The sequence below is a fragment of the Bos taurus genome, chromosome 3 (genome assembly GCF_002263795.3).
Source record: "Bos taurus isolate L1 Dominette 01449 registration number 42190680 breed Hereford chromosome 3, ARS-UCD2.0, whole genome shotgun sequence".
NCBI lineage: Eukaryota > Metazoa > Chordata > Mammalia > Artiodactyla > Bovidae > Bos > Bos taurus.
The window spans coordinates 100,676,733-100,690,876 of NC_037330.1; the positions used below are offsets into that span (position 1 = coordinate 100,676,733).

The 14,144-nt window shown below is 38.6% G+C and overlaps 1 protein-coding gene across 8 annotated transcripts in view; it reads left to right on the forward strand.

Annotated features, from left to right (window-relative positions):
• The window catches only part of TESK2 (testis associated actin remodelling kinase 2), a 139,252-nt gene that overhangs the window by 97,057 nt on the left and 28,051 nt on the right, over positions 1-14,144 (forward strand). For all 8 annotated transcript variants that reach the window (XM_059885157.1, XM_024990170.2, XM_059885158.1 and 5 more), the window contains one exon: positions 3,518-3,566. In XM_059885157.1, the coding sequence (XP_059741140.1) occupies positions 3,518-3,566 (49 nt within the window). The remainder of the gene's footprint in view (positions 1-3,517; positions 3,567-14,144) is intronic.

Sequence of the window (14,144 nt, forward strand, 5' to 3'; positions counted from 1 at the left end):
ATTCTCCAGGCAAGAATACTGGAGTGGGTTGCCATTTCCTTCTCCAGGGGATCTTCCCGATCCAGGGATCGAACCCAGGTCTCCTGTATTGCAGGCAGACGCTTTAACCTCTGAGCCACCATGAATACTTAATATACATGCTGCTGCTGCTAAGTCACTTCAGTTGTGTCCGACTCTGTGCAACCCCATAGACGGCAGCCCACCAGGCTACCCCGTCCCTGGGATTCTCCAGGCAAGAATATTGGAGTGGGATGCCATTTCTTTCTCCAATGCATGAAAGTGAAAAGTGAAAGTGAAGTCGCTTAGTTGTATCTGACTCTTAGCGACCCAATGGACTGCAGCCTACCAGGCTCCTCCGCCCATGGGATTTTCCAGGCAAGAGTACTGGAGTGGGTTGCCATTGCCTTCTCCGAATATACATGCTACTATATATCAAATAGATAACCAAGAAGGACCTACTATATAGCCATGGAACTATACTCAATATATTGTAATAACCTATAAGGGAAAAGAATCTGAAAAAGAATATATATATATAACTGACTCACTTTGCTGTATACCTGAAGTGAATGTAATATTGTAAATCAACTGTCCTTCAATAAAAATATTATTACCAAAAAAAAAAAAAGAAATGTCTTTAATAAGGAAAAAAAAAGATACCTCTAAAACTTCAGCTCCCCCAAATTGATTGTTTTCTCATTTATCTTGCCCGGATTTCCTTTGTTCTAGTACAGCTTCCTCTTTTACCCAACTGGTTTCTGATGTTAAACTGAAGCTGTCAGATGCTGTATCTGCAAAGACACTATGCCATGCCACCCAGAAACATTCAGCATTCCAGATTCAGTCTTCCAGCACTCTATGTTACTTATGTTAATTATTCTTTAGACTTTTACCTGTCCTACATTCCTCACCTCATTCTCTTCCATATTAGGTAGTGAGTTTCACAGTAAAGAAACTGACCGGTGAACGAAAGTTGTTTCATTTAGTCTTAACAACAACCTTACGTTGTGGACACTATTAACAAGTGGAGATGGGATTTGAACCTACACCCTCTAACTTCAGAGCTCTTTTTAAAATTGATATCTAGATTGTCAATTATCTTCTTTCTGTACTTTTAATTGTTTTAAGTAATTATTTTTGGCTGTCCTGGGGCTTCATTGCTGTGTGTGGACTTTCTCTAGTTGCAGCGAACAGGGGCTACTCTTGGTTGTGGTGTGCAAGCTTCTCATTGTGGTGGCTTCTCTTGTTGCAGAGCACAAGTTCTAGGTGTGCCGGGCTTCAGTAGTTGCAGCATGAGGGCTCAGTAGTTGGGGCTCGTGGGTACTAAAATGTGTGGGTTTGTGGGTACTAAAACGTGTGTGTAGTTGTGGCACATGGCAGGTGGAATCTTCCTGGATCAGGGATCCAGCTCATGTCCCCTGCACTGGCAGGTGGATTCTTAGCCACTGTACCACCAGGGAAATCCAGGACCTCTTTTCTTTTTTTTTTTTTTCCAGACCTCTTTTAACTACTCTATTATTTCACTTCCTTTTTATTCCTAAGCCTGTTTATTCCCAAGAGGTAAGTTTTAGCCTGTCATTGAAACCTGCATCTTATTTTCAATACTACCTAGATATTTCCTTGGGTTTTTTTTCCTTTTTCAAGTCTCCATCGTGTCTCTGGATGCCCTTAGAGAAAACCAGTGGTCTAGATAACACCTCTTGGAGAAACTGTGAAATTTTCACATTGGTAATTTTAGAGCAGCATGTCTTTAAAACTGCTGTGGTGTTACAGCTGACCAGGCTTTCTCCCTCACTCAGTTCCTTTTCACCCAGCAATTATTCACTGAGTAAGCAAACTATTTGCTAGGCCCTGTTAGGTGCTATGACCTGGACTCTGCCTCCATAGAACTTTATGGTCCTTTCGAGCACAGTCTCTGCTGTGCCTTCACTATCAGTTTAGTCAATCTCTTCCCTTTTCTTTTCTCTTCTAAACTAGAGCTTCTTGGGCCTTGTGGGTATTGTTAATGAGACTTTTCTTGACAACCTAAGGCCTGAGTGTCACTGGCTTTATGTCATTTATCTTCTGTCACTTAATGATTATCATCAGTCATAATATTGGTTTGTGATTTTTGTTTAAAAATTATTTTTACCTAAAAATGTAAGCTGATGTTTGAAGAAACTTCAAATATAACATAAGTTGTGCACTGAAAAATAAAAATCACCCTTTACCCCCTCAGTACCATTTATTATTAATGCTTCTAGATATTTTCTATTAATATATAAAATTTTTTTACACAAATGGTATTTTAAAGCTTGACATTTTCATTTAGCAGTATATTTTCTGTATATTGTCATGTCAGTGCGTAAGGATTACTTCATTCTTTTTAATGCCTGTATAGTATTCTAATCTATGAATTATACTGTAAATATTTAACAAGTCTTTTATTTGATGGGTATTTAGATTCACATACACTAGTGAAGTAGATGTCCTTTTATGTGAATTTTTGCTCACCCAAATTGAGTATACTTGTAAGATAAATTTCTAGAACTGGATTGTTGGAGTAATGAAAATTTTTGCTAGGATGATCAATTAATTACCCTTTGAAAAAGTTGTACTGAGAACTCAGCAGTATTTCCTGTTCTTGTTTCCTTCCCTTCTGGACAACACTTAGCATTATCACTCTTTTCTGGGGGTTGGGGGTTGCTGCCCTGTTGGGCTTGCGTTCCTAAGCAGCATCCTAGTTCCCTAAACAAGGACTGAACCTGCACCCTCTGCAGTGAGAGCAGAGTCCTAACCACTGGATCCATCTCAAGGAATTCTCCCAATCATTATCATTCTTAATCTTCATTCATTGATAGAAAGTAATAGCTCCTTGTTTTAGTATACATTTCTCTAATTATGAGGGAGAGCACATCTTTATATGGTTAGCCCTTTATTCTTAGTTTTCTGTGGATTTTTATTTATTTATTTTTTTATGTACGTGCTTTTTGCTTATTTTTCTATTGGGTCTTTTTAAAGTTACATATTTAGAAGAGTTCTTTTTATGTTAAGGAAGTTAGCTCTCTGTCCTCTAGTAAATATGGGTATTCCCAACCCCAGTTCACTGATTGTAAATTACAGACCTTCATATTGGGTAGTTCAACCTACTTACTTCCTAGATGAGGAAACTGAGGAAACCATAGGGTTAGTGACCTTTTTGTGTGTGTGAGCGTGTAAACAGATAATGGCCAAGCTAAGCCAGTATCAGGTTTCCTTGGTTCCAGCTTGGTGCTTGTTTCATGATACCATGCTGTTTTTAAAGGCTTGCTCACCTCCCTCTTCCACCAATGCTTTTTACCACCAGGTCTTGCCACAGCCAGATATTTCATGATAAACTTAGAATTTACAAGAGTGGTATTAAAGTTTGAGAAGCTACAGTGTTATTCAGGACAGTAGACTTTGCAGGTGTTGGACTGTCTCTAATGCATGCACAACTACACTAGTTATGTTCATGTCCTTTTCATTTGTTTAAAAAAAAATCTGTTTTGTTTTGTAGGTTCATGGGTGTGTGTGTACATCAAGGACAGTTGCATGCACTCACAGAGGTAAGACTTCAATAAGCGTGTTGAAGTGACTTCTTTGCCTTAGTTTCAGCATTTATGGTTCCACTCAATTGTTACTCGCATACGTATGCAAAATATGTATTCATTTATGTTTATGTAAAAAGGGCATTGTTAACAAAGCTTTCTTCTGTAGCCTTGGGACAGTTTGCCATATCTCTTAATACTCTTGGATTCCCTGATAACACTTGGTGAGTACCCTGCGAATGAGTCGAGGAGGTCTGGGGTGCTGCGGTTCATGGGATCGCAGAGTCGGACGCACTGAGCGACTGAACTGAACTGAACTGGGAATGAGTGCTCAAATATTATATTGGTTGTTGCTGCCTGGATGACCCCCTCCTAAACGAAGGGATGATGTCACTTGGCTGCGTGCTGTATCATGACAACAAATTCCCGGACTATTAAGAAATGTGTGGGGTCCTGATCTAAAATTCCACTGTTGCTGCTCTAGTTTCCTGACTGGAGGAAAGTACTCCTTGTAGAGTTTACATCTCTATTCTCATTTCATTTTCAGTCTCTTCTAGGCAGGTAAATATGTAGTGGTCACTACTTAGCTTCTGAGGACCAGGGAATCCCCTCTCAAATAAATGCTTCCCAAATTCAGGTACTAGGTTACCAGCTTCATAATTTGCTTGGGTCGCTTCTTAGAAATTTGGATTCCTAGAATACTCTAGGTTTAGTAGGTCTTCATAAGGCTCCTAGGTATTCTTGAAAACTCTTCAGATTCTATCTTCTAGAATGATTTCACATTTCTCCTTGAGAAGCACCAGAATAAAAAGTGAAGAATTTAAGAAGGAAAATTGTTCAACAGAATTTGCAAAAACACTGGTTTCCTACTGGCTTGGTACCTGGTATTAATCCTTAATATATTGTCAAGGAGGGTCCCATGTGCCTCACTCAATGTCTTTTTTCTCAATTACTGAGAACACCAGAGTGTGGAATGTGTATAGCTATGTCCTGCCTCTTGTATGGAAGGCCAAAGAAAGTGGGTTAGTGAGGTAGTGAAGAGCATGGGCTCTGTAGTGTTGATTGCCATATCTCTTAATATTCTTGGATTCCCTAATAACTAATTGAATCTAATAATTGAATCTCCCTGTGCTGCAATGTTTTCATTTGTAAGACAGGAATAATAACAGTAGTACCTATCCCTAGGAGTCCAGATAGAGAAGAGGACTATAGCTGAATGTTAAAGTACTTGAATTTTTAAAGTCTCGTGGGAAAGGCAGATTAAGGAATAGCTAGGAAAATAAGAACACCAGGAGTGTGTTGGCCTGGAATGGAAAGGAAGGGGTTTCAAGGAGGAAGAAATAATTACGTAGTTGTGGCAAATGCTGTTGGTAAGATTATGACCACAGTGATACTGCACAGATATAAAATGCTTATTTAATACAGTAACTGGCATACAGTAATTGCTTAATACATTTTAACTATTATAGCATTAACAGTGACCAGTCCCTCCTGAACTCCTTGAATTGTCAGTAGTTTTCATTTAGTACTTAATTCTGTACTTCTGTTTATGTCATTAAATTTTTAAAACCCTTTACAAAGTATAAATAAAAGCACACATATGGAAAATGTGTATCTCACTAGGTTTTCACAAATGAACACACCCATAACCAGCATCCTGGATCAAGAAATATTTTCTGTGTATTTCTTTTCTCAGAAGTGAGTATATATATTCCTCAAAGACAAAACTCTCTCCTCTCAAGCCTTTTATCCAACAGAGCTCTGACACTAATCATAAACACTTATAAAAGTATTTGTTGCACTCCCTGTTTATATCATTGTTTTCTGAAATGTGAGTTCATTGGAAGAGCTTGTGTGTTGGTTTTACTGACAAATAAGAATATGCTTTAAAATCTGTGATCATGCCTCAAATCTGAAAGTGGATGCAGTAGAAAGGGCAGAAATGGATGATTGTAGTGCAACATTCCTTTGGCCATGTTGCACTTAAGTAATATTTTCTGTTGCTTTGTAGCTTGTTTATAGTCATATGCAAGATACAGTAAGTGCTTTGTGAGTGTATTTCTGTATAATTAATGAGATATTGATACAACTTATCATATTAATAATCTATAGGCCAAAGGTCATGAAGCCCAAATATCCAAATGTTCTTGCTTATTTTCAATAAAGGCCATCATGACATAGATTTCTGGTTTAATGGCCTAATAATTTGACGTGACAGCACAGCTGTTGGTTTCACTAAGGATCATAAAGATAAATTACTAATAACATCAAGTGCACTGCTTAGAACTTGGATGATATTTAGTAAATATTTCTTGATTGGTGGAATTCCTGTCCTCCACAGTAATGTGAGCGCCATTCTTTATTTCTCTCAAAATAGTTTGCCAATAATTACAGTAGAGAAGCACAGATCTTATTGATGCCTATAAAGTATTGATATTATTAAGAAGAATATTTCTCACATACAATGATGATACAGACTTTTCTGGGCCTCAGCCATTTCTACAAGTGTTCATTGTAATTGTAGACATTAATTGAACTTGGAACAGTCAGACATTTACGAGTGTTTTTTAAAACTACTTATAGTAAGCATAGACTTCTAATTTTTTAACAAATTAGTATTTGTTAAAGAGAAAGCAGTTTAATGAAAGATCAGGTACTTTCGAGTTTAATGAGTTGAATTAAGAATCCCAAAGTATGTCTTTGACTCAGACGACCTAACCTTTCCTTTCATTTATTTTTTTTGTTTTTTGTTGTTGTTGTTGTTGTTGTTGTTGTTGTTTTTTGCCTTTCATTTAGTCATGAGTATCAAGGAAGTGGAAATCTTTGGTTTTTAAAGACAGAAATATAACCCTATGGTCAGTTAGCTATTGCTATGTAATATTCAACCACAAAACCATGCAACAATAAACATCTATTTCTCATACCTCTGGAGGCTCTGCTAAGCTGAACTGGGCCCAGTGGCCCAGTTGGGCAGTTTTGCTGCTCTCTCTCTCGCTCAGTCATCTATCTGCAGGTCTGCTGGTGGTCTGCTGTAGGGTGAGCTTTGTGTGGGCACTTTGCTTCAGCTGTTTCTCATTGTTTTCTGGGACCAATGGGCTAGCTTGGACTTGTCCTTCTTAAGATGATACCAGAATAGCAAGAGTGTGCCAGCACATTTGTACAAGTGCTTTTCATGACTCTGCTTATGTTCCAGTTTGGTTGGCTAATATCTGATTGGACAAAGCAAGTCACATGCCTGAATCCACACTGGGAGCATACTGCAAAGTTCTTTGTGTCAAAAAACATTGATTCAGTAAGGGGTGAAGAATTGGAACCTTTGTTGCAATATCTCATACCCTATAAACATCCCAGTTAGCACATTATAATTTGTCTTTTCTACTCTACTTGAGGGTAAAACTTGCTCTCATTTTAAAAATCATAACTACTAGTTATTAAGCACCCACTGTGGGCTGAGTGCTATGCTTGGTGCTTTATATATTAGCTATACTTCTCACAATTCTGTAGTTCTGTTTCTTCTGTTTTATAGATGAGACAACTAAGGCTTAGAGAAATTAAGTGACTTCCTCAAAGTAGGATGTGGATTTAGGTTCATCGGACCTCAAAGTCTGTACTCTTTTCATTGTAACATGCTGTCCTTAATTCACTTATGTTTCCCCATAGTCCTGAGCACAGGTTCTTGTATGTGTAACACATATAGTATTTGTAGAATTCATTTCTGACTAACTTTGTATATTTTGTGTTATTTGGGAAAGCTGTTTTCTGGTTATTGGATATATTATAATGTATTTGGGTGCAAGTAACAGAAAATAGTTAAATGGCCTTAAACAACTAAAGGACTCATATAAACTGAAATTCTAGCAGCTTACTAGGTTAGAGCTTGGTTTAATTCAGCAGCTAAATAGATGTTATCCAGAGACCCCCCACCTCTCCCCATTTCTTTGTTCTATGCTTACATTGTCAGCTTCGTCCTAAGGTTGGCTCTCATTCATAATCAAAAAGTAGCTGCCACCAACTTACATGCTATTTTCTATTCCATACTCAGGTAGGAGGGATGTCAAAGGAGAGGAGAGAGAGATGGTTACAACAGATTACATGTCATCTCATAATGGTTTTTATGGTTTGTTTTTGTTTGGGGATATTTTTTGTTTTTTACTTTGTTAAGAAAAGCACAAGGAGGGAAATATCCTCATATCAAACAGTTTGGGGAACTTCTTTTTTGGGGGGGACCTCTTTGTGCAGAACCTCTTAGTGCCTAGAAGATTGGGAATTTGGTGGATGAGCGGGGTATAAGGTTGTGGGGTATGGGCCTCAAGTGACAATACTCTGGTCAAGGGAGTCAGCAAAAGAATTGATAGGACGTTTTGGGGTCTTTCTTGCCATTTCTGCCATGGAAAAACTATTCTTTTTTCCACTGTGGCTATAAGAGCCATTTAGCTATAAAAAGGGGGCTTCCCTGGTGGCTCAGTGATAAAGAATCTGCCTGCAATGCAGGAGACGTAGATTGAATCCCTGGGTTGGGAAGATCCTCTGGAATGGCAGCCCATTTCAGTATTCTTGCCTGGAGAGTCCCCTGGACAGAGGAGCCTGGCAGGATACAGTCTGTGGTGTCACAAAGAGTCGACACGACTGAAGCAACTGAACATGGCATGGCAGCTATAAACAGAGCAATTGCTTGGCCTCTTTAGCAAAGTCACCTCAGCCAGTCAGATACTTGGTACTGAAAGAAATGCTCTTTACTCATGAGGGGATGTTTAGCCCTGCAAGTGGCTGAAGAGAATTTTTAATTCACAAAGCCCTCATCCTCTTCTCACTCACCGTTTCTACCCCTTTCCCCACTTTCTTTATTAAAGAAGAGTTACTTTGGAAATTCCTTGTTTATGTGGGTTGATATGTGTTGTTTCTGAGTCGGTTTCTGTCAGACCTCTAAGAAGCCTTTATATAATCAGAGAGCTTACAATGAAAGGAAACTCTGTGGGTTCAGTAACCAAACTCATGCATTATTTATACAAATGAGCAGCCAGACCCCGATTCCAGTTTCTTGGTGTGCTGTGATATTGCCATTGGTTTTGCCTACTGCTTTTCTTATTTTTGTGTGACCCAGTACAGAGTATTCTCCTGGTCTAACTTACCTTGAGCCAAATGCAAAGTTGTCTGGTGCCTGCCTTGAGTTAACTTTGGCAGCATAGCCATGCCCTCTATCTTTCAAGCATGTGGCTGCTTTTCTTGTCCCTGGTCTGCCTTTGTTTCAGTTTGATATGTTACTACATAAGTAATCTTCCTTAGGCATACTTTGATAATGTGATGATTCTGTTTAAAAACTTCTGTTTAGTATTCTAGACTTTCTCTAATCGGATTTCAGAATTCAAATTGCTCCCTTTTGTTAGGTGGGTCTTTTTGCTATCTTCTACATGTGCTAGCCTTAGATATGCCTTCCAGGACTTGGGACGCCCTTGTCTCTCTTCTCCCTTCCACTTTCCAAGTTATGTCAAATTCCGAGTTCTCTAGTGAGGGTCAGTCTCTTAAATAGGGTCTGTATAATGATACCCTGTGTGATTGGGTCCATAGTACATGTAGAAGCTTCATTAACTCCAGTGGAAAGAGCCAGCAGTCAAAAATAGTGTGAAATGCTACATCCAAGTCCTTGCACAATTAGAAATTCATTCCATTTATACATGTAAAAATAGCTAAAGCATTCCTATGAATACATGTTGGCGTCTTCTTTACTTCTGAAAAATGTAGCTTTTATTTAACTTTTGGTTTGGTCATTTAGTAATTTTAAAAATCTCTAAATAAATTGTGGTACATGTTTTCTGCCCTTATTTTTAGTAACTCCGTAAGACATTTGAGAAACAAGAATTTGAGGTTGGCAGCCTAACCTACAAATAATAGAAGAGTTCATTTAATTTACTTTTTTCTTAAAGAAGTTTCCCCCTGATTTGCTAGCATGCCTCTAGCTCATTTACTTATTAAAGAAAAAAATTTACTGGCTCCCACCATGTGTCTTGCAGTATTCCAGGTACTCGAAATATAGTGTAGTGTTAGTTGCTCAGTCGTGTCCAGCTCTTTGAGACCCCATGGACTATAGCCTGCCAGGCTCCTCTGTGCATGGGATTTCCGAGGCAAGAATACTGGAGTGGGTTGCCATTTCCTTCTCCAGAGGATCTTTCTGACCCAGGGATCAAACCCAGGTCTCCTGCATTGCAGGCAGATTCTTTACCATTTAAGCTACAGGGAAGACTGTAGAATATAATAATGGACAAATGATGATCTCTGCCCTCATGAAAATTACATTGTAATCATCAGGGGTGGGAGAGGAGTTAGACTAAACAAGAAACAAATTGTATATATGATGTTATGTGATCTGGGGTTTTGAATGTGTGGATAGAGAAGATATCACAGAAGAGATAAAAATTAAGGAGGTAGTGGAACTAGTTATGTGAATATCTGAGGGAAAAGTGTTCTAGGCAGTGGAAACAGCAAGTGTAAAGATATGGAGGGAGAAATGCCTGGAGCTGGGTGTGGTCAAAGAACTCCGAAGACGGTGATGTGGCTGCAGCAGAAGGAATAAAAAGAATAGTAGTAGACGGAAGTCAGAGAAGAAACATGGGCCAGAGCCCACAAAGTGCCTTACAGACCATTGTGAGAGTTTCCTCTTTTACTCAGGATGAATTGAGAAGTCTTTGGAGGTTTTTGAGTAGAATTACAACATGATATGACTTACCTTTTAACAGGATCACCCTGGCAACTGTGTGGTGAATAGACTGAAAAGGAGGCAAAGGTGAAAGTAGAAAGATTAGTTAAGAGAGACTGTTTCAACAGAGTCCATGAAATAAATAGAGACTATGCAAAAAAGGTGAGAGGCAGTGGTGACTTGGACCAGAGTGGTAGCAGTGAACCTCGTGATTTTAGATCTATTTTGAAAGTAGAGAAAACAAACTTTCCTGATGCAGTGGGTGAGGGAAGTAAAAAGATGAAATAATTCAAGGATAACTGAAGTTTTGGGCCTGAACATCTGAAAGATAGAGTTTCTGTTAATGGAGATGGGAAGACTTCAGGAGGTACAAGACGGAAGATAATCAAGAGGCCAGTTTTGAATAGATTGAGTTTGAGATGTTTACTGAACATCGGAGTGGAGATAACTTCATAAAGCATCAGGATTTCAAGGAGTGCTCTGAATGATACCTTCCTTGTGCAGATCCTATTTATCAGCTTTTTCACTAGAAAACATTTTATTGATTTAGAAGGAGGCATTTTTCAACTGCTTGTATCACTTTCTGAGTGATAATAATGAAAATCATTAAGCTGTTTTTCTTATTATAAGAAAAATAATTTATTTTCTATTATTATTTCTGTTATTCTTCTTATAAGAAGAACATTAAGCTGTTCTTCTTATAAGTGTGCCATGACCTACTAAGCCTCTCCTTTGGGGTGGGGGGGATACATTAGCATACAATCCCATGGAATATGTGGTATTTTCCTATTTTACAGGTGAGAAATCTGAGGCTCAAAAAGAAGTTAATTTACCTGAGGTCTCTTAGCTAAGTGATCTTTCCTAGTGGCTCAGATTGTAAAGCGTCTGCCTACAATGCGGGAGACCCAGGTTCAATCCCTGGGTTGGGAAGATCTCCTGGAGAAGGAAATGGCAACCCACTCCAGTATTCTTGCCTGGAAAATCCCATGGACGGAAGAGCCTGGTAGGCTACAGTCCATGGGCTCGCAAAGAGTTGGATACGACTGAGCAACTTTACTTTCACTTGCTTAGCTAAGTAGTGGAGCTGGGATTGAGTCAAGTTCTACCTGACTATAATCCCATTTACTCAACTTTAAGCTCCTTGATCCTGGCTATTTTGTTCACTGTTGAATCTCACGTAACTGGCATGCAATAAATATTTGTTGGGTGAATGGATAAATAGATGAATGAGTGGACACTGCTTCCCAACACTTGAACTTCTAGCCATTAAGCTGTTAGCCACAGACATCTGCCTCTTTCAGGGTTGTTTTGGGCAACTGACGAATCTTTTCAGTGGTTGATAGTGATAGGACAAAGGATTTACAAAATGGTTCAGGAGATTTCTAGCTAATCTTTCTTTTAATCCTCTCCATGACTGTGAAACTAGTGTGGCATTTGAATTCATAGAGCCCCTTGTGAGTTTAGACTAAACCTGTTTCTAACAGAAATTTTGAAAAATGTTTTTCTTAATTTGATAGGTGGTATCATTCATCAGAGTTGGATCTGTGTTGACTCGAGAGCTTCTCCTACTTTGGATTCTGTAGCAAATAGGACGATGGTGGGAGGACGTACCTTTCACACATTCTTACTACTTCAGGGCATTTCAGCATTCCTACACTTGATACCTAATCACTCTACTCCGTGTTTCCTTGCTGTTTATGTTGGTCTTGTTATCACAGTCACCATTGCCTGCTTATATAGTAGGTTCTTAGGTCAATGATTTCCAAAATGAATCATAAGCTTTTCTTTCTTCAACATGCTCATTTTAGTACACTTGACCTTCTCATAGTAATTGCTCGTGTCTATATCCTTTTCAACAAATAAGGAGACACTGTGTCAAGGGCTAGTTTAGATGAACTTCCAAGAGGAGAAGCTGCTCTGTGAAGGTGGCAGAACAATTGTCTAAAGCCTTCTGAAGTACTTGGCACAAATAGCTCCTTAATAAATGTTTATTAAATTAATTAATAACTTGTAAAAGTATTAGTATAATGCTTAGCTTTTCTAAAACTAGAGTTCTTGTTCCCTTCCTCCTTGACCTCTCGCATTTTTTACATCTTATCAATCATCATGTCCTGACCATTTTGCCTCCTTTCTATCTTGAATCCATTCACCTCAGGCGAGTTCCTTCTGCTATCATCATCTTTTGCCACAACCTTCTAAACTAGTCTCCCTATCAGTCTTGTTCCTTGCCTTGCATCCATATTGTCCGTATTGCCAGCCAGAGTTCCTGTTAAAATACAAATCTATTTTTTAACAATCTGAGCAATTTTTAAGTGTACAGTTCAATAGTTAGTATTCAGTTCAGTTCAGTTCAGTCGCTCAGTCATGTCCGATTCTTTGTGACCCTATGAATCGCAACACGCCAGGCCTCCCTGTCCATCACCAACTCCTGGAGTTTACTCAAACTCATGTCCATTGAGTCGGTGATGCCATCCAGCCATCTCATCCTCTGTTGTCCCCTTCTCCTCCTGCCCCCAATCCCTCCCAGCATCAGAGTCTTTTCCAATGAGTCAATTCTTTGCATGAGGTGGCCAAAGTATTGGAGTTAAATATGTTTATATTGTTGTGTAACAGGTTTTTGGATCTTTTTCCTCTTGCAGAATTGAAATTCTGTACTGTTAAACAGCTCCCTATTTCCCTCTTCCTCCAGTCCCTGGTAACCACTGTTCTATTTTTTGTTTCTATGATTTTGATTACTTAGGTACCTCAAAAAAGTAGAATCACTCAGTAGTTGTCTTTCTGTGACTGGCTCATTTTCTTAGCTTAATGTCCTAAAGGTTCACCTATGTTGTAACATGTGACAGGATTTCCATCCTTTTTAAGTCTGAATAATATTCTATCACAAGTATATACATACTATATTTTACTTACCTATTCATCCATCTGTGGAAATTTGGGTTGCTTCCACCTGTTGGCTATTGTGAACAGTACTGCTTTGAATAAAGGTGTGCATATGTCTCTTAGAGACCCCATTTTCAATTTTTTTTGATGTATACCAAGAAGCAGAGTTGCTAAATGATATAATAGTTCTATTTTTAACTTTTTTAGGAACCAGCATATTGTTTTCCATAGTTATTGTACCATTTTACAATCCTACAAATAGTGCAAGGGTTCTAATTTCTCTACATCCTTGTTGATGCTTACTGTTTTCTTTCTTTCTTTTTTTGAATAGTTGCATTCTAATGGGTGTGAGGTGGTAACTCACTGTGGTTTTGACTTGCATTTCTCCATTTCTCATTTGTTGCAGAGACTGTCCTTTTCCCTTTGATATATATGAGGGTTTATTTCTGGGCTTTCTATTCTATTCCATTAGTCTATATGTCTGTCTTTATGCCAACACCACAATGTTTAATGCAAAGCTAATTTTGTTTTTCCTTTCATAAACCCTTTTATGGATCCTCATTGCCCTCAGAGTAAAGTCAAATATCTAACCCTGGCCCTTACCATCTCTGTATCCTCACTGCTTGTTCTTCTCTGATCTGTTGGTTCTGGTCTCAGTTGTATACTGCAGCTGTACTGAGCCTCTTTCTCCTTCAGTTCCACAAATGAGATGTGACCCTTTCCACCTTTGGGTCTCTGCCTCAGCTCTCCCTCTGCCTGGAACACAATCTTTCTGTCTCTCATTGGCCTGGCCAAATCCTATTTAACCTTTAGGACTCAGCTTAGATATAACTTTCTCTAGGAAGTCTTTTCTAATCTCCCAAGATTAGTTAGACATCCCTCCTATATGCTTCCATAATACCATAGTATTTATCATTGACTTTAATTTACTCTTTGCTTGTGTATGTAGTGAAGTAATGCTCAAAATTCTCCAAGCTAGGCTTCAATGGTATGTGAACCATGAACTTCCAGATGTTCAAGCTGTA